Source organism: Siphateles boraxobius, unplaced genomic scaffold, assembly GCF_051911475.1.
Source record: "Siphateles boraxobius isolate OS27281-9 unplaced genomic scaffold, OSU_SipBor_1 75, whole genome shotgun sequence".
NCBI lineage: Eukaryota > Metazoa > Chordata > Actinopteri > Cypriniformes > Leuciscidae > Siphateles > Siphateles boraxobius.
This window is the reverse complement of record NW_027509203.1, coordinates 350,001-375,000: the sequence shown is the minus strand read 5'-3', so window position 1 is coordinate 375,000 and position 25,000 is coordinate 350,001. Positions and strand designations below refer to the sequence as shown.

General features: G+C 42.7%; 2 protein-coding genes across 27 annotated transcripts in view; one reads left to right on the top strand and one right to left on the bottom strand.

Annotated features, from left to right (window-relative positions):
- Window positions 1-12,303, top strand: part of magi1a (membrane associated guanylate kinase, WW and PDZ domain containing 1a) — a 141,728-nt gene extending 129,425 nt beyond the window's left edge. For 16 of the 26 annotated variants that reach the window (XM_077217609.1, XM_077217606.1, XM_077217610.1 and 13 more), the window contains 4 exons: window positions 711-759; window positions 4,524-4,667; window positions 5,952-6,090; window positions 9,422-12,303. In XM_077217609.1, coding sequence (XP_077073724.1) covers window positions 711-759; window positions 4,524-4,667; window positions 5,952-6,090; window positions 9,422-10,611 — 1,522 coding nt within the window. In that variant the 3' untranslated portion in view covers window positions 10,612-12,303. Of the gene's footprint in view, window positions 1-710; window positions 760-4,523; window positions 4,668-5,951; window positions 6,091-6,709; window positions 6,799-9,421 lie in introns of all 26 variants that reach the window. The other 10 variants (XM_077217623.1, XM_077217622.1, XM_077217620.1 and 7 more) reach the window with 1 other exon arrangement.
- A 1,439-nt stretch (window positions 12,304-13,742) lies between these two features.
- rho (rhodopsin) lies at window positions 13,743-15,309 on the bottom strand. Its single transcript, XM_077217594.1, has one exon. It carries the CDS (start codon window positions 15,201-15,203, stop codon window positions 14,139-14,141), a length of 1,065 nt encoding a protein of 354 aa, XP_077073709.1. The 5' UTR covers window positions 15,204-15,309; the 3' UTR covers window positions 13,743-14,138.
- Between the last annotated feature and the right edge of the window lie 9,691 nt (window positions 15,310-25,000).

The window sequence follows — 25,000 nt, the reverse complement described above, 5'->3', positions numbered from 1 at the left end:
GACACACACACACACACACACACACACTCACCTCAGAGCAGCATAGAGCCCAGGTGACACACACACACACACACACACTCACCTCAGAGCAGCACAGAGCCCAGGTGACACACACACACACACACACACACTCACCTCAGAGCAGCATAGAGCCCAGGTGACACACACACACACACACACACTCACCTCAGAGCAGCATAGAGCCCAGGTGACACACACACACACACACACACTCACCTCAGAGCAGCACAGAGCCCAGGTGACACACACACACACACACACACACACCTCAGAGCAGCACAGAGCCCAGGTGACACACACACGCACACACACACACACACACTTCACCTCAGAGCAGCACAGAGCCCAGGTGACACACACACACACACACACTTCACCTCAGAGCAGCACAGAGCCCAGGTGACACACACACACACACACCTCAGAGCAGCACAGAGCCCAGGTGACACACACACACACACACACACTCACCTCAGAGCAGCATAGAGCCCAGGTGACACACACACACACACACACACTCACCTCAGAGCAGCACAGAGCCCAGGTGACACACACACACACACACACACACACACACACACTTCACTATTGTCTGTGCACTGATTTAGTAATGATATTCATTACCACAAAACAAAACATTTTGACAGGTGAACATCAGTTTCATGATTTTCGTTCTGTTTGTCCCACAGGAATAACAAACCCAAACCGGCGCTGACCCAACCGCCAGCCTACAGTCAGGTGAGAGCGCTGACCTCTGACCTGAACACACACGTGTGTGTGGAGCTTCTGCTTTAGTGTTTCGTTCTGCAGTTCACAGCTTTGTTCGTGTTGGTTCACAGTGCATGATTAATGATAATTAATGATAATGATGATTCATAATGATAATGATTAATGTTAACAGATACAGCCATATAACATTATTGACAGCACATAATTTGGCATAAATATACAGGTCAAATATTTGTTTTTAATTCAAACGCAGATGAGCATGCATCATATATCATTTGAGAATTACGTACTCTTCCCAAAATGCACATAGTCAAAGTTTGATGAGGTATTTTTAAAGCACGTTTAGCATGTTCTCTGATTTCAGTGTTTATAACAGTTTATACATGCAGCAATGATAGAAACATGTGAGATCACTTGGATCTACAGTTGCAAGCGAAATTATTCAACCCCCACTGCAGGTTTATGGCAAAATTGACTGACTTTCAGCCGTTTGCAGTGAACAAATCAAACAAAAGTAATTGAAATAGCTCAACACAACAGACTGCAAAAGAATGGTCCAAAAAGTTAAGAGAAGATATCATCGCCCTTCACAGACAAGGAACAGGATACAGAAAGATAGAGAAGACACTAAATGTTTTTCGAGACACCGTTGGTAGCCTAGTTTGCAAGTTCACAGTTAGAGGAACAGTGGATACACTCCCTGGACGGGCAGAAAAAGGAAGCGATCAACGGCTGCACAGTAAAGCACATGCTAAACACAAGCCAGAACTCCAGGACTACACCTCTACTGACCCAAAGCACAAGAAAAGTGAGTTTTGGGATTCTGTGAAGTGATGAAACAAAACTGGATCTTCTCGTCCCTCTGGATCAGCCGTGTGTCTGAGGAAGAATGAAGCATCAGCTGATGAGAACTCTGTGTACAGTTCAGCATGATGGGTCAGTGATGGGTCAGTGATGGGTCAGTGATGGGTCAGTGATGGATCAGTGATGGGTCAGTGATGGATCAGTGATGGATCAGTGATGGGTCAGTGATGGGTCAGTGATGGGTCAGTGATGGATCCGTGATGGGTCAGTGATGGGTCAGTGATGGGTCAGTGATGGATCCGTGATGGGTCAGTGATGGGTCAGTGATCAGTGATGGGTCAGTGATGGGTCAGTGATGGGTCAGTGATGGGTCAGTGATTGATCAGTGATGGGTCAGTGATGGGTCAGTGATGGATCAGTGATGGATCAGTGATGGATCAGTGATGGGTCAGTGATGGATCAGTGATGGGTCAGTGATGGGTCATTGATGGATCAGTGATGGGTCAGTGATGGATCCGTGATGGGTCAGTGATTGGTCAGTGATGGGTCAGTGATGGATCAGTGATGGGTCAGTGATTGGTCAGTGATGGATCCGTGATGGGTCAGTGATCAGTGATGGATCAGTGATGGGTCAGTGATGGGTCAGTGATGGATCAGTGATGGATCAGTGATGGGTCAGTGATTGGTCAGTGATGGATCCGTGATGGGTCAGTGATCAGTGATGGATCAGTGATGGATCAGTGATGGATCAGTGATGGGTCAGTGATGGGTCAGTGATTGGTCAGTGATGGATCAGTGATGGGTCAGTGATCAGTGATGGGTCAGTGATGGATCAGTGATGGGTCAGTGATGGGTCATTGATGGATCAGTGATGGGTCAGTGATGGATCCGTGATGGGTCAGTGATTGGTCAGTGATGGGTCAGTGATGGGTCAGTGATGGATCAGTGATGGATCAGTGATGGGTCAGTGATTGGTCAGTGATGGATCCGTGATGGGTCAGTGATCAGTGATGGATCAGTGATGGATCAGTGATGGGTCAGTGATGGGTCAGTGATGGATCAGTGATGGATCAGTGATGGGTCAGTGATGGGTCAGTGATTGGTCAGTGATGGATCCGTGATGGGTCAGTGATCAGTGATGGATCAGTGATGGGTCAGTGATGGGTCAGTGATGGGTCAGTGATGGATCAGTGATGGATCAGTGATGGGTCAGTGATGGGTCAGTGATTGGTCAGTGATGGATCAGTGATGGGTCAGTGATCAGTGATGGGTCAGTGATGGGCCATCGATGGGTCAGTGATAGGTCAGTGATGGGTCAGTGAGGGGTCAGTGATTGGTCAGTGATGGATCCGTGATGGATCCGTCAGTGATCAGTGATGGGTCAGTGATGGGTCAGTGATGCTCTGCGGCTGATCTATATCCTCCGGCTCTGGAAACCTGGAGCGTGAGGAAGGAGAGATGATTCACTGAAGTACCAGGAGATCCTGGGAGAACATCACTCCGTCAGTGAGGAAGCTGAAGCTTGACCTTCAACAGGACAACGATCCCAGCATTCCTCAGACTCACCCAGGCTGGGTTACAGAAGAAGTCCTGGGAGATACAGTGGCATCACAGTCTCCTGACCTGAACCCCATAGACAATCTCTGGTGGGATTTGAAGGCGGTTGCAGAAAACAAACGTAAGAATATTCCATAACGCTGCCAGAAGCTGCTGTCGATTATACATCTTGTTCCAGCAGCTCATAACAGCAAAAGGCTGTTCTTACTAAGTGGGTTGAATAATTTTGAGACTGCAGAAGTCATTAAAAGTTGCATTTTCAGTTGAATTTGGGGAAACCACTTGAAATATTTGTTTTGTTGAGCTATTTGAATTACTTTTGTTTGATTTGTTCATTGCAAACAGCTGAAAGTCTTTACATTTTGCCAAAAAACCTGATTTGCGATGGGGGTTGAATAATTTGGATTGCAACTGTATTTCTTCATTTGATCACACTGAGAAACATCTTTGACATTCAATATATATATATCAAATAAAAAATGAAGAATTTTTTATTTTTTTACACCTCTCAACCCCTCATTAATAGTTAATTACAATAAAGTGTGACGTGACTGATGTGGTTACCTTATAACATTTCTTGGGTAAGTACACTGAAAGTACTTAAGTAAAAGTACAAATAACCAGTGACAAATTTACTTTAGGAAAAGGAACAGTACCACAATGACAAGCCTACTTAAGTAAAAAGTACCTGATTTTAAATGTACTTTAAGTAAAAAGTACGAGTAAAAGTACTCGTATAACATGCTCAGCTCATCTGGTTCTATGTCGAACACGTCTGAAATAACCAGTTCTGGGTTCTGTACTGGTGATGGAGAACTGTAGCTGTGCGTGCATGCTCAGTATCAGCTGCTCGTGCTCATCACTTCTCTCAGCACAACAAGTCTCCGTTCAGTGAACTTTTGGATTTACTGGGGTAAAATATACTCCGGGATATTGGCTTATTTCGATTCGGAGGGACTGTCAGGCATGTCTGAAAGTGAGTAACTTTAGTAACTTGTGGATCAGCGCTGACGCAAGACGCGAACCGTTTTTCCAGCAATTCAGTCCGATTTAGTGTACTGGTTTGACCGGTTCACTAAAAAGAACATCACTAATATCTATGCCAACCAAACTTGGTGAGACAAAAGTGCAACGGACGGACGGTGAGGAAGATGTTTTGGCAGGGGGAAACTGATCAGAAAATGTAACGAAAATGTAACGGAACGTTGTAGAAATGTAGTGGATTGGAAAGTATAATCATTGATGTAAAATGTAATGAAGTAAAAGTCAAAAGTATGCACTATTAATTCTACATAAGTAAAGTACAGATACGTGAAAAATGTACTTAAGTAAAGTAACAAAGTATTTGTACTTTGTTACATTCCACCACTGGTGGCAGGTTTGTGTTTGTGATGTTGATGATGTGTGTTTAGGAGGCAGAGTTTTATTCGGTGGATCTGGAGAGGGAGAGTAAAGGCTTCGGCTTCAGTCTGAGAGGCGGGAAGGAGTACAGCATGGACCTGTACGTGCTGAGACTGGCCGAGGACGGAGCCGCCACCAGGAACGGCAAGATGAGGGTAAGACACACACGGGGACTCTTCTGCTTTCACAACGATACGCTCGCGCACAGAATAACACAAGCCTCCATCAGAGAAGTGAATTCTGCTCGTCTCTCTATCCTCTTCCTCCTCTCTAACTATTCCTCTCAATCTGTCACGTGGATTTTGTATGATACTTACTGTTTAGTAAAATGACAAAGTATTTAGGTGATAAAATTAATTGAGAAAAACTGTAATGGAGGCAGTTCAACTTTCTGAATTTCTTTTATACAAACTGATGTTATGAAGAGTGCAAAATCATTAGTTCCCCAGTTAGTCCACTGTTACTCTGGAGCAAGGTTATTATAGTTTTTCATTTTTCATTAGTTTTTATTTCTATTTTGTTGTGACTTTTTATGACTTATTTGACTGGGCGGCAGTGGCTCAGTGGTTCCGACTCCGCAGTAAGTGCAAAATGAACACACATGAACAGCAGGTTTTCAACACATTTATGAGCCACACAAGACATGGCTGTCAGAGTGTCAGGAGCTCAATCTCTTTACCTCTTACACAATACACACACCGTACCAACAATCTACACATCTTCTATACAAAATTCACCCCCTATACAAATTCCACAGCTGTCCAGATTTCACAACTTATACTAAATTTACCCTATACAATACTCATCTGGATTGAAGCAGCAAACATTCAGTGTAAGAGTAAAAAAATGACATAACGTTATTTTATATTTGAATCACAGCTTATATAGTGTTTCGACATCAACAACCCAACTGCATTTTACCTCAAACTTGCGACTCGTTAACTTTCTAAAGAAGGCGCAATTGCTTCTCGGGTCAATATTAACACACTGACAAAATTGTATTCAGAATTTAAAATATTTTTATAGCACTTTTTAATGTGTGATTGTGTAAAGGTGTTCACGAGATACCAACCTTTCGCGAACTTGCTTTCAACAAACACTCGTTTTCACAGAGACTTTACGATCTCCTGACAGACTACTCTACCAAGCATCCTTGTTGGAAGTAACCCAGGTTGATGAATACACATTACTAAGAGACTGATCAGCATACGACAGTTTCCATTGGTTAATGCCTGCTGATCTAATCAGGGCTCCCAAAATACATGTTTCCATTTCCTCCTCTAAACTGAGAACAGCCGCAAACCTTCAGGCATCAGTACAGGTCCAGATTCACTAACCAGTGTATGTTCTCAACTTTAATAACATTTTCATGAAGCTCCCAGTTATTGATGTTCTTCTTGATCCTCCATGAGCTCATTCGGGTGTCCGCCTGCTTTCAGGTCGGTGATGAAATTCTGGAGATCAACGGTGAAACTACTAAAAATATGAATCATTCCCGCGCCATCGAGCTGATCAAGACCGGAGGAAGACGAGCTCGTCTGGTGCTGAAGAGAGGAGATGGATCCGTCCCAGAGTACGGTGCGTAACACACCATACGGGAAAAACTCATGTTTTTATCTATCCTGAACTGTTTTCTCTTCTTGTTCTCCACTGTTAAATCGGTTCTTCTTGGTGATCAATAAGCCTCTATTGAGAATTCTGAAGTTAAGACTTGAATATGAGACACATTCACATTCAGCTGTACAGGAGCTCTACAGAAGTCATTAATCAGATCAATTCAGCTAAGTGTTGATTCAGTTCAATAACTGTGTAAAGTTAATTTAATTACCTTTATTTAACCAGGAGAGAAGACTCACTGAGATTAAAATCTCTTTTACATTATGAAATGAGCTCATTTCAGCTATAAGCAGCTCTACAGAAGACTATAGTGTCACTCGTATGTTGATTCATTTCAGTTCAATAATAGTGTTGATGTTGCAAAATTAGTCTATTATGAAATGAAGTCGGTTCAGCTGTAAAGCAGCTCTAAAAAGATGGATTGAGTTCTAGTTTTGTTCTCATCCGATAGTGTCAGTGCAGATGGACAATATCATGAGTATTCACTGTCTGCTGTATTGATGTCGAGAGTGAGCTCTTCAGTCAGTGTTTCTCTTGTTTCACCCCTGTTTCTCTCTCTGTTCTCTGCTGGGCTCCTCAGCCATGATGGGTCCGCATCTCGCTGCGTGTCTGAGGAATGATAAGTTGGGCGAGCCCTGCTACTACCTTATGGGTCAAAACCAAGCCACGGTTTGTAAAGCACAGTGTGTGTCAACCCTTCCCATCACCCAATGACGCATCACAGGCGTGTGTTGTTCCCTCACCCGACCTCATGCCACGCTTTCATCCCGCTGACCTATGACCCCATGCTCAATGGATTCATATTCCCTATGGATGATGCTCGGATGCATGCGTGATGCTGTCATGTTGTTGTTTCTGTTAATGGCTGATAACAGATGGGTGAATGTTACGAAAGCAGTCAAGAGCGTGTCCCTATCACGTTTTTTAAAATCGTAAGAATAAAAAAAATATGATTTTGCATAAAGAAAACTAAGCCTATTTTTTGGACCATTAATGTTTTTTTGCGTTGTGACATCTATTATGTTTCCATCACCCTATTATTATGTGAATTATGGAACATTGGTAGAGAGAAACGCCAAGACAAATTCTTAAAATGTCCATAAACACGTTCTTTCCAAAACTTCTCAACTATGACCAAAACCTCCTGATAACCCTTGCGTTCAGGAAGAGTCCGGAGAGGCAGGGAGCAGAGCTCCTGTTGCAACGCATAGAATTGCGAGTTTTGGACATCTTGTTTTCCAGGGGTGTCATAAAACCCTTCATCCACCTAATTGTATTAAAGTGCCCCATTATGCTACTTTAAAGGCTGCTAATGTTGTTCTGGCGTCTCCTACAATAGATTCACATTCATCCATGATCATAAACTCTTGAATTTCCTCATAATCTCCACTGCAGCTTCAGCTCTTTTCTCTCAGTGTCTGAAACGCTTCCATCAAAGATTCAGTCTCTCTAAGCTCCGCCTCTCTGAGAGCTGCTCTGCTGTGATTGGTCAGAAAGCAAACGCTCATTATCATATCTGAATCTCAGCTCTTGATCACAGTGATACGAACAGTAAAGCCTGTTTTATGCTTCTGCGTCGAATCGACGGCGTACCCCCGCAGACCCCTCTGCGTCGCCGCGAACCCCTCCGCCGTAGCTCGACGTGCACCTCCAAAAAATTGTAACTACATATCGAGGCGACGCAGACCACAAGGGCTGTGATTGGTCAGATGCACCGCGATGCAACTCAACCTGATGCAGAACCATAAAACGGCCACGACGCCGTAGGAATGACGGCGTAGCTACGCCGTGGAGTTGACGCAGAAGCATAATGAGGCCTTAACAATGGCGTGGGTTTTACCGTATCAATCTCATCAAAGTGGATTTGCTTTGTCAGCAGAAAACAGCGTCTTTGATTTGTTTCCCTTTCTTTTCTTTTGATTATCTGTATGTGAATAACTGAAGGCTTATGTCAAAGTTTGTGTTCTTGTAACATGTCGTCTTTGTTATGTAATCTAAAAAGCAATGAAAAAAAAGAAAACAGTGTCTTCTCGACATGAACAACACGAACCAAACTCTTCCAATCTCAGATACACTACAGTGTTTGAGGGCGGGGCTAAGATACGCTGCTCAGCCAATCAGGACCAGAGGATCAGCATAATGCTAACTAGTTACAAACCTACGCAGGTTCAGCAGGAAGTGAGACTGAATTACTGACGACTCGTTTCAGCTCAGAATCACTTATTTTGTTTAGGAGACAAAAACTCTATTTATCTACACTTTGATCTTTAAAACTTTTTATATTCACAAACAGCTTTGTTACACACTGCATGAAAGATAATATTTGAAAAAAAAAACATATTAGGGGAATGTTAAAACATGATCACATTTGGGAAATGCCTGAAAGTGTCCAACACTGTATATCTGTGTGACAATAATAAGGACTCAAGGCTTTTGGAGCAAATATCCGTTGGTAATGCCTCCAAATTTTATCATTTAAAGATTTGAGTCACTTAAATTATTCCTCACTGATTGTGCCTCTCCAGTGTCTGAAAGTGATATGCTTGAGCAGGTGAGATTTCTGCCGTTTGTGTGTCGGCAACTGCAGCTGATCGTTCTGATGAACCCAAACATAGTTTTCAGAGCTATAATCTAGGCCAGTTCATCTCCAACCTCGATCAAACTCACCTGTCTATCTCACTGCAGTGATCCTGAGCTTGAGGAGCTTGATTAGGTGAGTTTGATCCCGGTTGGAGCTGAACTTTGCGGGAGTGCAGCCCTCAAGGGCAAAGCGGTACTTTACAGAAACTTAGACATAAGATTATTTTGTCACTCACTACATAACTTCCATTCTTCGATTTGTGTCATTGTTGTAGATGACTTGATATAATAAAGAATGAGTAGGGCTGTGTCCAAACCTTTGACTGGTTGTTGTGTGAGCATTTTGCTTTCATGTTTGATTGCATGAAGTGCTGCCTGTTTGTTAAAGGGTCAGGTGACGTCTTTACTGTTAAGGTCTTTGAACTCTTAGTCCGAAATTCTCACACATTAAAAAATAAATACGACCTCACGTTGTGTCAATCACATTTACACACTGCCTCCGAAACTTTCGTCCGTCATAAAAAAAATTGGATCTGGTTCAATATTCTGCTTTTTACTTATCTGTAGCCAGCATTTTGAGAGAATTCAGAGCCACCGAATGACGAATACGAAAAAAATGCATACGAAAATTTCGGACTCAGTGTGCAAGGACCTATACAAGCCGAGTGTTGTTAGTGCTCCTAACTGAAAACCTTTCTTTATTCATTTCCAGACGGCCCAAATGACAGCTACCCTCCCTCGCCCGGGCCACAAAATAATTCGGAAGTGAGGACTTTGCTGGTCAGCGACCCGTTTCATCCTCCGTCAGAGTCCAGCTATACATCCGAATATCCCACCCCATCCCAGCCCAAGCAGCAGCACCTGAAGGCCAGACAGCTGGAGCGAGAGAAGGACACCGGCCCGGATCTGCACCACCTGTCCTGGAACAACCAGCCCAGCCCCAAAAACAACTCCCACCGCAGGGTCAAGAAGTCCGAGTCCGAGAGTGGCATTGCCAAGCTCTTCAAAACATTAAGGAAAGAGGGCGGATTCGGGAGAAAATCTTCCAATCAGGATCTACAGAGACAAGGCCGCAAACCATCCATAGACAGGGAAAGTATCACCAGATTTCAGATGCGTAGTGGATCCTTGGATCGCTCCTCCGGCCGGAAGCGCAACAGCTCTCCGGACCGTCGTCGGGCCAAGTCTGTGGACCGTCGCATCACTCGATCTTATAAAGATCAGTCCCCTGAACGCAGCTATCAGGCCTCTTCCCAGGACCTGCTGAGCCAGATCTGCACTCCTGAGAGGCATTCCTGTTCCCAACGAGACCCACAGACGCCCCGCCGAAACCCCAGCAGGGAGGGCTACTTCACCTCCACCCCAGAGCGACCCGACAGAGCCGTGGCCCAAACTCTGGGCCGCACCCCGGAGCGACCCGACAGAGCCGTGGCCCAAACGCTGGGCCGCACCCCGGAGCGACCCGACAGAGCCGTGGCCCAAACGCTGGGCCGCACCCCGGAGCGACCCGACAGAGCCGTGGCCCAAACGCTGGGCCGCACCCCGGAGCGACCCGACAGAGCTGTGGCCCAAACGCTGGGCCGCACCCCGGAGCGACCCGACAGAGCTGTGGCCCAAACTTTGGGCCGCACACCTGAGCGTGGGCTAAAGAACAGGAACCTTCTGCACAATGGCTCTCCTTCCAGCCAAGCTGAAAGACAGGGATATTTCCTGAACGGAGCCGGTGAAAGAGCATCCCGCGGGAGATCGGACAGCAGTAGCGACGGGAGTCTCCTGGAGGAGGGCGTCACTCCGCAGCTGAGGGATTATTACAACGCTCTGAGAGCCGGGAGCGGGATCGGCCAGAACTCTCCCAGCAGGAGACGGCTTTACAAGGAGAACCACGCAGACCTCAGTATCTGACCGCTTCAGCACTCCTTCAGCAGTGGAGTTCTAGTTTCATCTGTCCATTTGTTTTTATATATTATTGTGAGTGAGATCCATGTTTTGTCAAGAAGGTACGGCCTTAAACTGGTTTGTTCTCTACAAATGCATCTACTTTGTGTCCTCCTTTCTCCAGATTCAGATTTATTGAACTAGAGCACAAGCATTTGTTTCTTTGTTTGTACATTTGAGTACATGTGGCAAAACTGGAACTTCAACTATGATGCTACTGTTTAAGGAAGTAATATATTGAAGCTGTATATTTATTTTTGAAAAATTGAAGTGTAACTTGATGGGCTGAAAAGCATCATTCGGACACTATCTGACCTTGTCTTAACACTGCACTGGACTGTGGCACGAGCCACCCATTAGCAAAAAAAGCGCGGAAGAACTGAGAGCAGAAAGGCATTATCTCGTGGCACAAAATTTTGTTGTTGTTTTGTTTTTTTGCCATAATCACCAGAAATTAGACTAAAGGCACATATGTACAGAAAACTTGAGCAGATATTAGCTTAAAGCACGTTATTACAAAATGTATATTTTATGAACTAATCAGGTGCTTTTAAAAAGTGCGTTGGAGCTGTATGTTTTATCAGCAGGTGTTCCTATGTAAGATGAAGCACTGAGAGCAGTTGAGCTACAAGAACTGAGCCAATACATGCAAACACTGGAGGAATGAAATATGAGTACAGTTGTCTGATTTTAATCCCTGCTTGCTTATTAGTGGCAGTTCACAATCATCTCAATCAGAGGTCTGAAATACTTTGGAGCGTCCATTACACAGCCACATTTACCTCCACAGTCCAGTACCAAAGGCCATTGACAGGCTCTGAATCTCTGAACGGTGTTGAGAAATGTGTGGCCTGAACATCCAGTTACAGGAGACTCCATGAAAACGACACTGGGCACAATCTGCCGTACTGAGCCACGCGTGTTTCCGTCACGCTCTCGACACGCAATATCTGTCCGTTTGGGAACACGTTTCGAAAGGACTGTAATCTGTCAACCAGGAACAAGAACAGGGAGTTCCTTCAGTGTCATCTGAATAGTAATGTATGGAAATGGACGAATCCACCGCTGTCTTTTGTACAGACTTTTATTACTGTATGTACTTTAAACCCGTGTAAGAAAGGATACTGTTGCCTTTTCTCTGTACAAAAAATAATTTATGAAAGATGTCCACCTAGAAGAAGATACTACCATGTTTATACTCCGGTTGCTGGGACTACGATCATGTGTACTCAGTATCAGGTGAATGTGAAGTTAGTTTCTGTTTTCCTCCCTCCAGGAAAGGTGGGAGACTGATGTTTTTTCACGGAAGGCGGTTGAATATCTGTTGTGATGGATAGCCTGCTTCGTTTCTACAGATCTCGTGTACTGTCTGTGGTCTCTGCAAAGTTCTATGGATTTCAAATGCTTTTTTCTGTCGATAAAATGGTCTGTTTTTTTTTTTTTTTTACAAAACGATGCATATATAAAAATTCTGCATTGTCCATAGCTTTATTTGACTCATGAAGTTATACATAACATTAGTCTAAGTTCAAGTAGACGTGTACTTACACGGTAATTTTTTTTCTTCTTGTTTGAATGGATCACAATGTATATGTAGCTATCAAAAAAAGTCTGTGAATGCTATTTTTATTATCAAATAAAGTTTTCCATACAAATTCACAATATTGTGTTCATTGTGGTGGTGTTAGATTACACTACGTTTAATAAACATTATAACCAAGCTGACTTGCAGACCCAGTGGCCTTTCTGAAGGTACTAATGCTTCTTTCAGGTACTAATATTAAGCTCTAAATAATTGGGAACTTTTGTGTTGTTTGGTCAGATTATTCTTTCAGTGCTGAACATGTGCCCTTGGCTCACTTGTGCTGTGTTTTCAAATTGCTACAGGAAGGGGAAAAGTACAATCAACAACCGAGGAATGTTTCAATGTCATGATAGCCCTCTATCCGCGTGTCTATATAGCATATACTCCATTGAGTGTATGGTTATTTTAATTTTACTTCACTGGGAAGTTGCTTAGGAAATTATCTACCTAATGAATAAATGCACAAAGATTTTAAGGGTGTATTAACACTTTTCCCTGCCATTGCTGTAATTTTCTGGCCTTCTGTGTTTTCACTGTTATACTGTAGGGGGCGCTATTACACAACTTCTGAAGGAGAACTGAATCTGTTTTAATCCAAGGACTTCTATTTTGAATATTTTCATCAGGTTAGAAACTGATTATTAATCACTTAAACCCCTTTATCTAAACCTATCTACTTAACTGTCTGACTCGCACATCCACCATGTTCTAGTTTTTTTTTACTTTTTGTTCGCATTTGTAATTCTAATCGAATCCTCGTCCCACGTGTGATGGGTTGTGGGCCGTTAGAGTGAGCACGGATCTGGACTTCGGATTCCAACCGGGAAGAGAAGACCGTCCGGGTATCTTTGAAATGCTAATTTTCAACATACTACGATTTGGGACGCTCTAATTTTAATTTGGAATACTATGTCGGACAGATAGTATGCGTTTTCATTTTCTCTTTTCAAACTAGTTGAATACATGATTTATATACTTTCGACTACAGAAGAGTTCAGTTCAAAGTTGTGGTGCGAGGCTGTGCGTCTGTGTTCCTATTTAAACAGATGCCAGTGAAAGACCAACTATACATAATCATTATCTATTTTCACCACTCTGACCTAGAGCTGGATTAACACGGCAGTTCTGATCCTACCTAATTCATCCATACATATCTGTCAAATCATCCTTCATAAAGCTTTTAATCCAAGGTGACTGAGGCTCGCCAATGTCTTAAACTCGCATTGAATAGCATATTGAGCCTATTATAATATCCATAATTATGGTGCTCTAAATTGGATGTATAGGAATGTGTGTACAGTTCTATCTCTTGTAGTATGTACAATGTATTAATTCTGAAACTTTGCAGTATTGTACTGATCTTGATTCAAAATGTTCTCACAGCCTTCCTTTACAGCGGTAGGAATATATACATCACATTAAAGCTCTCATCAGAAATCTTGTTTATTCAGTTGAAAAATACTATTTTGAAATTCATTTCCATCACAGATCAATCAACACATAAACAGAGCGATTTCATTTGCAAAGTGCTTTTTATTGTTACGTTGCCTTGAATACATGCCTCTACAATCACAACAAAGCCAGTATAAGGAGTCCAGCAGTAAGAGAGTTAAGATATTTTTTCCTTTTGCTGCATTTTAGGAAGAAAAACAAAAAGAATCTTATGCACCATTACGCTGGACTCGCTGGATGTACTGAAACTGGGACATGGTCTGTCCTCTCTCATAACTGTCTTTTGGTTGAACCAATTGGGTTTTGTAAAAATACAAAAAGGAAGACTGACAGACGATTTTTTCTGCAAGTGGTAGCGGTCGCTCGTTTCCCTGGGCTGAGCGCTCCGTGGTCTCTGAGTGGGTTGCCGTCGAAGCCCAGTGCATGTCGCTGCTTGTCTTGTGTCACGTCCGTGTGTTTATGCTGGGGACACGGAGCTGGACGACACGGAGGAAGCCTCGGTCTTGGATGCAGTGGTGGAGGCGCCCTCTTCCTCCTCGAAGGGGTTCTTGCCGCAGCACAGGGTGGTGATCATGCAGTGGCGGAACTGCTTGTTCAAGCAGATGTAGATGAGCGGGTTGTAGACAGCAGAGGTCTTGGCAAAGAAGGCTGGTATTGTCATGAAGACCGGCCCGAATTCAGTTCCCTGGTGGGTGAAGATGTACCAGGCCACGCTGGCATAGGGGAGCCAACAAACCAGGTAGGCGAAGCCCATGAGGATGACCATGCGGGTGACCTCGCGCTCGGCCCTCTGCGTGGTCTCGGACTCCTGCTGCTGGGCAGCGGCTTCTTTCACAGTGCAGACCAGACGCCCGTAGCAGAAGAAGATAACAATGAACGGGATGAGGGCATGGACAAGGAACATGTAGATGACGAAGGACTCGTTGTTGTAGCCCTCGGCACGAGTGTAGTAGTCGACTCCGCATGAGCATTGCATGCCCTCGGGGATGTAGCGGGACCAGCCGACCAGGGGAGGCACAGCGCAGGAGCTGGCCATGACCCACGTGAAGACCACACCCATGATGGCGTGGTTCTCTCCGAAGCGGAAGTTGCTGATGGGCTTGCAGACGACAAGCCACCTCTCGATGGCCAGTGCAACAATGGACCAAAGCGCTATTTCACCACCCAGGGTTGCGAAGAAGCCTTCGAGGTTGCAGCCGAGGCGTCCCAACACGAAGTAGCCATGCATCGAGGTGTAAATCGTTGTGGTGAAGCCGCCGAACACCATGAAGAGATCGGCGACGGCGAGGTTCAGCAGAATGTAGTTGAGGGGTGTACGCAGCTTCTTGTGCTCAATGGTGACATACAGAGTGAGGAAATTGATGGGGAAGCCGGTGAGAATGAGGAAGAACATGTAAGCGGCCAGGCAGGCGTATCCCCATGGTTCCACCAGGTAGTACTGGGGATATTCATACGGGCTCCTAACAACGCCGGTGGCATTGGACATAGGCACGTAGAATGCCGGTCCCTCTGTACCGTTCATGACTGCGGTTGGATGTTGTGCTCAGCCCCTTCTGCGGTAGTCTTTGGATGACTTGGCAGGAATGTAGAGAAACGAGGCAGGACCGTGCTACGACTGGTTGGGGCATCCATGCACCCCGCTTTATAGAGACTCGCTCGGGATTAGCTGATGTTTCCAGGCTGTCAGCACCAGTCTATTTAGGCCAGAGCTAATAAAATAATCCCTGCCATCATTGCACTGCATATCTGGAAATTTATCAAGTTATTAAGGTTGTACCTGACCAGCAGGTAGGCAGTAATAAACGTAATATAAAAGGTAACAGTTTAGTTTAAGGTCCAATTCTCACTATGAACTAGTTGCTTATTACATGCATATTACTAGGATATTAGCTGTTTATTAGTACTTATAAAGCACATATTAATGCTTTATTCTGCATGACTATATTCTACATCCCTAAATCCTTTAACGGTAACACTGTATAATACTGTTCCTTCATTAATGATTAACTACACAGCAACAAATGAGTAACACACTATTCACATTCTAGTAACTACAATTAACTAACAAGAAACTCTGATTAACAAATTAGTAAGTAATATTGCTCAGTTGAATGTGGTAGTTCACTATTACCTAATCAATAACTACTATTTTGTTCATACCACCCAGAGAACTATTATATACAGGTTCAAAATATAATACTGCATAATTTATAATAAAAGGTAATGGTAATCCACTAGTAATGAATCAAGTGTTACTACATCCTTCTAAAGAAACTACTAATTATTTGGATCAGTATTCTAAAGTGAAAAGCATCATAAGTACCTAATATTGATTGAAGTCATTGTAAGATTTTGAGATTTTTGTAAGATTTTGGCTGGTAATTCCTTCCTATGGATTTGGTAACACTTTAGTCATTACCAGTGTGTTCCCACGATCATCACTTTAGAATACTGATCCAAATAATTAGTAGTTCATTTAGAAAGATGTAGTAACACTTGTGTCATTACTAATGGGTTACCATTACTTTATATTATACATTATGCATTATTAATAATGATGAACCCGTATAGTCTTCAGTGAGGTATGAAAAATAGTAGTTACTGAAGCGCTATTACTTACTAACTCATTAATCAGAGTTTCTTGTTAGTTAATAGTAGTTGCTAGACTGTTAATAGTGTGTTACTCATTTGTTCCTGTGTAAAGCTGGGACCGAGATGGGTCTTGTGCATGTTGCCCACTTGGGTCCCACCTAGTACCAACAAATACCATACTAACCATTGGTAAGCAGTAATTAGAAGTTTATTGAGGCCAAAGAAAAGTAAAATGCAGAGGTCGATTTTTGCACATTACAAGATCCTTAACAATACTATTGCGGAATATATTGGTCTTGATAAGTTGTTTTTGTTTTTGCTGGTTTGTGTTTCCAGGGAGTGAACTCATGACCTTGGGGATATTAGTGCCATTCATTCCACTTGAGCTAAAGGAACCAGCATGCTGGAAGTCTCTTTAGCTACTGTTCTTGACAACACTTTATTTCAATAATCCACTTTTGACATTCTAATAACTATAAGTAACTTTGCATAACTACATGTCAACTAACTCTCATTAGACTATTAGTCGATTTTCTGCTAACTCTTTATTGTGATGCTCCTCCAATAGACATTCTACTGACTACAAGTAACTTTGCAAGTACAGGTCAACTTATTCTACTAACCTAACAGAGTCTACTAATACTCTACTAATACTCTACTAATACTCTAATGAGAGTTATTGACATGTAGTTGCAAAATCACTTATAGTAGTAAAATGTCTAAACTGGACTATCGAAGTAAAGTGTAACCATGCTCTTATTAATTGACCAAATATAACACATCAAATTTGAATAAGAATATTAATTCAAGAGTAAGTACTTCTCCTTAAAGACGAAAATACTTGTTGTAAAGCGTTTTTGTATTTTGTGTGGTGTCAGGTGGACTACGGTTACCCTTGGCACTTTGAAATGCCTGGGTAGACATGCTCAAGGCTCAGCATATTTCACACAGGTGGGTTTTATGAAGAGGATTTATGGATTACAGGAGAGTTACTCTACAATGAGAAGCCTTAAGCACATTATCTGTTCACTAGTCTGTCTGCAATCCACACTGCATTGGCCGAGGGCAAAGAGGGAAAGGGGAATTGTTCCTAATTGGTCAGTATAGTCTCTCTCAGCATTCTGTGCAATAATTTACAAATATTTCATCATAAAACATTCACACAATCTACAGTACAATATATTTATTGTACTGTAGATTGTGTGAATGTTTTATGATGAAATGATACTTTAGTACAATATATATATATATATATATTGTCAGTTATTTTAGTGTCTGCATTTTGCAAGTTCAGTTTAGATTTTACACACTTTGCAAGTTTGAAATTTCACAGTAAAAATGACTCTATTTAAAATGAAATCATTAATTTTCAGGCCATCATATATCAGAGCAGTAACTGTTTGTCGGAAAGCACATCTGGAGCACAACTTTTTGTAACTCGTTTTCAAATTGAATTGAACCTATCTATTTAATACTATGTGAAACTGTCACATATGACACGTTTTTCCCTACTCAATATATTATAATAGTTTTATGTATATTGGAGGTTTCTTAGGTGTACATATTGTCTTGTCCATTTTATTCCTATTTTAATGTGTGTATGCCTTTAAGTGATACTGGGTCTGCCTGTCATGTGATGTGGCTCTCCTGTCCAGAACCATCTATGGTCCATCACTTCTGTGGATGGTATGTACACTGGTGGACAGGGTTGGCGCCAGGGCATACAGGCCCACCTCATTAAAATAATAATAATCACACTTCAGTAAACCTATTTTTAGCAAAGATTAAGCATTGCACTCTATAAAAACCATCACGCCATCATACTAACCGGCACTAAAGAGCAAAGCTACACATAAAGCACTCTCGTAAATAATAATGACCAGCACTGGCCACATAACAGTGACAAAGACAAAAAAGCAAAAAGACATCTTACCTTTAGAAAAGTTACAGGTGACGAATGGTCGTGTTTCAGAAATATTTATTTCCATCTGTTACATTATTTCTCTGTAAGGTCCCACTGCAAATGCAAGATACACAAGCTGAGCCTAGGTATGGTTTAGACCAAATAACAGAAGGAAACAGAGTTTTCATCTGTCACATTAACAGTCCGACTGTGTCCATGCAAACTTCAGCTCCATAAGTCTTTGCAGAGCTGACATGCTCAAGAACTGTAGAACTGCTGTAATGTCCATGAATGAACCGACGATGACGGCAAAACGAGCCATGTGTCCTGTCCACCTCTGCTCAAGTAAACGTTTGATCTGTCACCTGTGCAGGGCACCAGTGGGTTTAGGGAAGTTATAAAGCGTGTTGCATATGCTGAATAAATCTTTATCAATCTTGCTCAGCTGATAACACATGCACAACAACTATGTGCAGCTGATGGTTAAGCACTGTATCTGCCGGACATCTTTTTCTTACAAAAGTCGCTGAACTCCACCACATTTGCCTGCCATCCCCGCGGCTCCATCGTACACTTGACTCTGAATCTTAGACGTATTCAAGCCTGCCTTGGTCAGCTCTGAAACTATAATGTTTGTGATGGTTTGTGCATCCCCCAAATTTGCGATGGTCATCACAAGCAGTCGCTCTGTAATTTTCCAGTGTTTTTTCACTGAATTAGCGAACTACAATAGAAATGTTTTTCATTCCAGTTGGGTCCCTGGTTCCATCTACTTTCACCGTAAACCATGAATCACCGATTACCGAGGTGGACAGTAACAAAGTACATTTACTTGAGTACTGTACTTAAGTACACTTTTTGAGTATCTGTACTTTACTTAAGTATAATTTTTTCTGGAAACTTTTTACTTTAACTTCACTGCATTTGAAAGACAAATATCATACTTTTTACTCCACTACATTTCTGTCAAGGTCCTTGAGTAGAAAGTAATAACGTCGTTCAGGGGATGATTTTGGTTGGAAATGAAAGTCGGGTTGATGTCATAACCCAACTGACGTTGGATTCTGACATCAATCTGATTTTCATTTTCAACGTTGGGTTTGGTCTTTTAAATGCGAATTTTGTCACTGTTTGGGAGCACACTAGCTTATATATAGCAGCAAGGCTAACATATTCATACTAAAAGCCAAAAAACTTTAAATAGGGCACTATTTAAGGGAACAGCCATTTGGGTGTCTGAAACCATTTGGGTGTCTGTTATTGAGTGCATTTATTCAATCTCACATTCAATCCCACTACTGGAACAGTGTTCTAGAAATACATATGATATTGATATGAGGATATGAGGCAGGCATAGATTCAGAAGCATAAGGTACTATAAGTATTACATACAACAATGCATTGACCTTTACTTTTTACTTTTGATACTTAAGTACTTTTAAAAATGAGTACTTCTGTACTTAAGTAAAAATCGGTCTTTACAACTTTTACTTGTAACAGAGTAATATTTGACCAGTAGTATCTGTACTTTCACTCAAGAAAGGGAGTTGTGTACTTTGTCCACCTCTAGTAACAATGCTGCTCATTACATTGAGTTTGTTTTGAATTTCATGGCTTGTGTAGGTGGCATGTTTTGGAATTGTTCGCACAATTTCAACCAACTGTGGGTACTTCCTGATGCTCAATTCAGTAATGACATAAACTCCCACCTTCATCCATATGATCAAAGGCCTCAATTTTACCTCCAGGTTCAGAACTTCAACTTGTATAATAAATGTAGTATCGATTTCTCTGTATTTGTCTACATGCAGTAGTGTAGACTTATTTACCCTTATCTATTCGGCTTACTTTTTCTTTCTACTATATCAAGTCAAATGTTCTTTGAAGTCTGTTGAATCCTTGTTTCCACGGCTTGCTTCCAGTCATGGAAGCCTTTGGTTTTAAATGCTGGGTCAAGTCTAGTCTCACTCTGCGCTGCCCGATCGAGATCTGCGTAGCACATCTAACCCTAAATATACAGCAAGGGTAGCAGAAGGCCGCATCTGCCCGTAGAGGTGTAAAGTCCAGGTTCAGAAAGTAAAAGTCCTCCTCACTATTTTGTTCCAATCACCTGGATTTGCTAATTCAGACAGGAGACAGAACTAATTAGTGAAATCAGCTGACTGATTTACTTTCTGACCCCTGGACTTTCCACCTCTGTCTGCCTGCATCTGCCTTAACTGAATTCTCAAGCCAATCTCTTTTCTGTAACCATGCTTGCAAAAATGACATCTTTCTGGTATCAAACAAGTGTTTCACACCTGGGAAGACAAAGACCCCCCCTAATGGTCCTATCAGTTTGGACTGTGAGGGAACTATAAACAAAGAATGAGGAGAGATTTTAAAAAGAATCACCAGAGTACTGACCCACACACTCATTCACAATCACCAGAGTACTGACCCGCACACTCATTCACAATCACCAGAGTACTGACCCGCACACTCATTCACAATCACCAGAGTACTGACCCACACACTCATTCACAATCACCAGAGTACTGACCCGCACACTCATTCACAATCACCAGAGTACTGACCCGCACACTCATTCACAATCACCAGAGTACTGACCCACACACTCATTCACAATCACCAGAGTACTGACCCACACACTCATTCACAATCACCAGAGTACTGACCCGCACACTCATTCACAATCACCAGAGTACTGACCCGCACACTCATTCACAATCACCAGAGTACTGACCCGCACACTCATTCACAATCACCAGAGTACTGACCCGCACACTCATTCACAATCACCAGAGTACTGACCCGCACACTCATTCACAATCACCAGAGTACTGACCCGCACACTCATTCACAATCACCAGAGTACTGACCCACACACTCACAATCACCAGAGTACTGACCCACACACTCATTCACAATCACCAGAGTACTGACCCGCACACTGACTCATTCACACTGACTCATTCACCAGAGTACTGACCCGCACACTCATTCACAATCACCAGAGTACTGACCCGCACACTCATTCACAATCACCAGAGTACTGACCCGCACACTCATTCACAATCACCAGAGTACTGACCCACACACTCATTCACAATCACCAGAGTACTGACCCACACACTCATTCACAATCACCAGAGTACTGACCCACACACTCATTCACAATCACCAGAGTACTGACCCACACACTCATTCACAATCACCAGAGTACCGACCCGCACACTCATTCACAATCACCAGAGTACTGACCCGCACACTCATTCACAATCACCAGAGTACTGACCCGCACACTCATTCACAATCACCAGAGTACTGACCCACACACTCATTCACAATCACCAGAGTACTGACCCGCACACTCATTCACAATCACCAGAGTACTGACCCGCACACTCATTCACAATCACCAGAGTACTGACCCGCACACTCATTCACAATCACCAGAGTACTGACCCGCACACTCATTCACAATCACCAGAGTACTGACCCGCACACTCATTCACAATCACCAGAGTACTGACCCGCACACTCATTCACAATCACCAGAGTACTGACCCGCACACTCATTCACAATCACCAGAGTACTGACCCACACACTCACAATCACCAGAGTACTGACCCACACACTCATTCACAATCACCAGAGTACTGACCCGCACACTGACTCATTCACACTGACTCATTCACCAGAGTACTGACCCGCACACTCATTCACAATCACCAGAGTACTGACCCGCACACTCATTCACAATCACCAGAGTACTGACCCGCACACTCATTCACAATCACCAGAGTACTGACCCACACACTCATTCACAATCACCAGAGTACTGACCCACACACTCATTCACAATCACCAGAGTACTGACCCACACACTCATTCACAATCACCAGAGTACTGACCCACACACTCATTCACAATCACCAGAGTACCGACCCGCACACTCATTCACAATCACCAGAGTACTGACCCGCACACTCATTCACAATCACCAGAGTACTGACCCGCACACTCATTCACAATCACCAGAGTACTGACCCACACACTCATTCACAATCACCAGAGTACTGACCCACACACTCATTCACAATCACCAGAGTACTGACCCACACACTCATTCACAATCACCAGGGGCCTCATGTACAAAGACTTGCGTTGAATTCATACTAAAACATTGCGTACGGACAAAGTTGTAAATGTGCGTACGCACCAAAAAAAACAGATGTATGAATCTATGCGTACGAAGGATCCCACGCATATTCTCTTTGTACATCCCAATTAACGTAAAAATGTGCGCACATGCACGAGCATAACGCCCCACCCAATATCCTCCCTTAATTAAATGCATTTAAATATGGTAATAAGTCCACTTTGGCAAAAGAAAGGAGTAAGAAAATGGCTAAAGCAAGCGGCAAGAGACAAAACTTTACAGAAAGTGAATCGGAGGTGCTAAAAAATAATATTTGGAACTTTGTCCTCCGGAATTAATAACAAGAGGAAAAAATATGAGTGGGAGAGTTTGTCTGATGCCGTCAATGCGGTGGAATCTGAAAGTCGCACTGTAAATGACCTTAAAAAGAAATGGTCTGATATAAAGCTGGACGTTAAATGGAGAACTGCTGCGCAGTGACAGAGTGTGGGCAGAACAGGCAGTGGTAAAGGGGTCGATGAACTTACACCCTTAGTTGCCTCAGTTATGAGTGACACCTTACTCTCTGGAGTATCTGCTGCTGCTGTGGGAGACTCGGATTTACTACAGGACTGCCACGAAGGTAACCAATATTATCTGCACATTTATTGAATGGAAATGTTTCCGATTCACATATGCAAATTCTTCTTCAGATGGCGCCTTTATAGGAATGTGTGTGCAGTCGATCGCTCCGATTACATTAGGAAAACCGGCTATCGCTGCAATTGCGTTTTAATGTTTGGCTGGTCAACTGCATCATATGGGAACTTTATATACCTGGTAGACATGCGGATGATCCCGACCCATACCGCTGGCATTGCGCGGCTCAAAGACGACTGGCTTATTCCTGAGCGGTCTGCCAGTTCCCTTTGGAAAGAACCAGTTGCCAGGAAAGCAAGTGTTGTCAGCACCTGCAAGGGAACGGCTATTGCGTGGCTCCTCGCTGTCTCTCTCTCTAGATTCGGACCCAACTCAACACAGAGCTCCAAGAGGATAGCCCTTGGAAATCTGAAATGGCTGATAAGCCAGTCATCATCCTGGGCCAGAAAATCATTGTGGTCCCTAAAAACTCGTTCTCTTCGGATTCTGCCATTAGCAATGTCCTCTAATAAGGCCAAAGCTGCCATTGCCATAGACTAAGGGTTGTATCAATTTGCATATGCTTTTATATGTTCTTACTTAATTGCATAATTGATAGAATATTCCCATAAGGCTGGTGTGACACTACTCACCTGAGATCGTCTCGTCCAGTACCCAGACTCCTGTCCGTCATCCTGATCGCCTGTCTTCGTGTTCACTCGTCTCCTGCACAGAGAATCCACATCAGTCATCGCCAGCTAAGTCACCATCGTCCTTCTACAAGTCACCATCCTCTCACCATCTGCTTTTAATAAACACTGTGTGCACCTTAACCTGTCTGTCTTCTCCTGAGATTGTGACATACAGAGACTCGTGTGAATGTTTAAGTCAGCAGGGCTCATCAGTGTCTTCTGGTCCCTGTATATATATAAAAATAAAAAAAGTGAACATGCTGGTATCAGGAGAAACTACAGGGCTGCACGATTTGGAGAAGAAAATCTAATTGCGATTTTAAAATTCATAAAAAAAATAATTAGATATATATATATATATATATATATATATAATGAACACCAGGTTTTTTACTTTACAGAAATGCAGGCGGCCTATAACAATAAATCAATAAAAGGAACACTTCAGGACACTACAGAAGAGAAAAATATATGGATTATCATATGTTACATCAAATGTTATTATTCGTTATGGAATGAGATTGGAGTAAAAACATGTAGACTAAAGTTTGGCACGTTTTGCTTTCAAACGCACAGCACGAGAGACCCAAACTTACAATGCTTTACATTATTGTTACCACATTATAAACCTCTAAGTTTGAATGGATATCCACAACAAGCGTATTTAACAGTAAACACGGGTCTAAACATTAGAATATTCATCATATTAGTATAAACACTCATACTAGCCTACTTTTATATCATGTTTTATATTATCATGCTTAAAGGGACTATGTGTAGTTTTTTAGGTATTTATTTATCTAAAATCAATATTTTTATTCATAAATATGTCCTCAATGGTGTACAAATACCTCTGCCAATGATCTGAATAATCCTCGTAAACGAAGAATTTATTATCTTTCTTTACATGTGACGGGTAGGTCCACGGAGGCTTCCATGTCGTTCCGCCATGTTGAAAAACTATAATAGCAGAGGGTCAAAAAGTACTAGGCCAACGCGTTTCCACGAGGCGTTTTCGTTCAGAGCCAGCGTCACGTGACTGAACGCAGCAGAACTGGAGGAGAGAGTAGTGAGAGACGCTTCACGGCCCCGGCGAGTTTAAAAGTCTGCATTGCACTGTTATTATTCATACTGTAACATTCGTTCGAAACATTCGAAATAACAAACCTGTTCACCCAAAGGAAAACTCGACGAAGTGCTGTTAGAAGACATCCTGTCATAGCTTTTTGGTACATAACAGCTACCGTAGATGCAACACGCATTTGAAAAAGCGAGGCGCTGGAGAGCACAATTCGTTTGAATGCAAAATACAATTTCACCGCTAGATGGGAGAAATTCCTACACAATG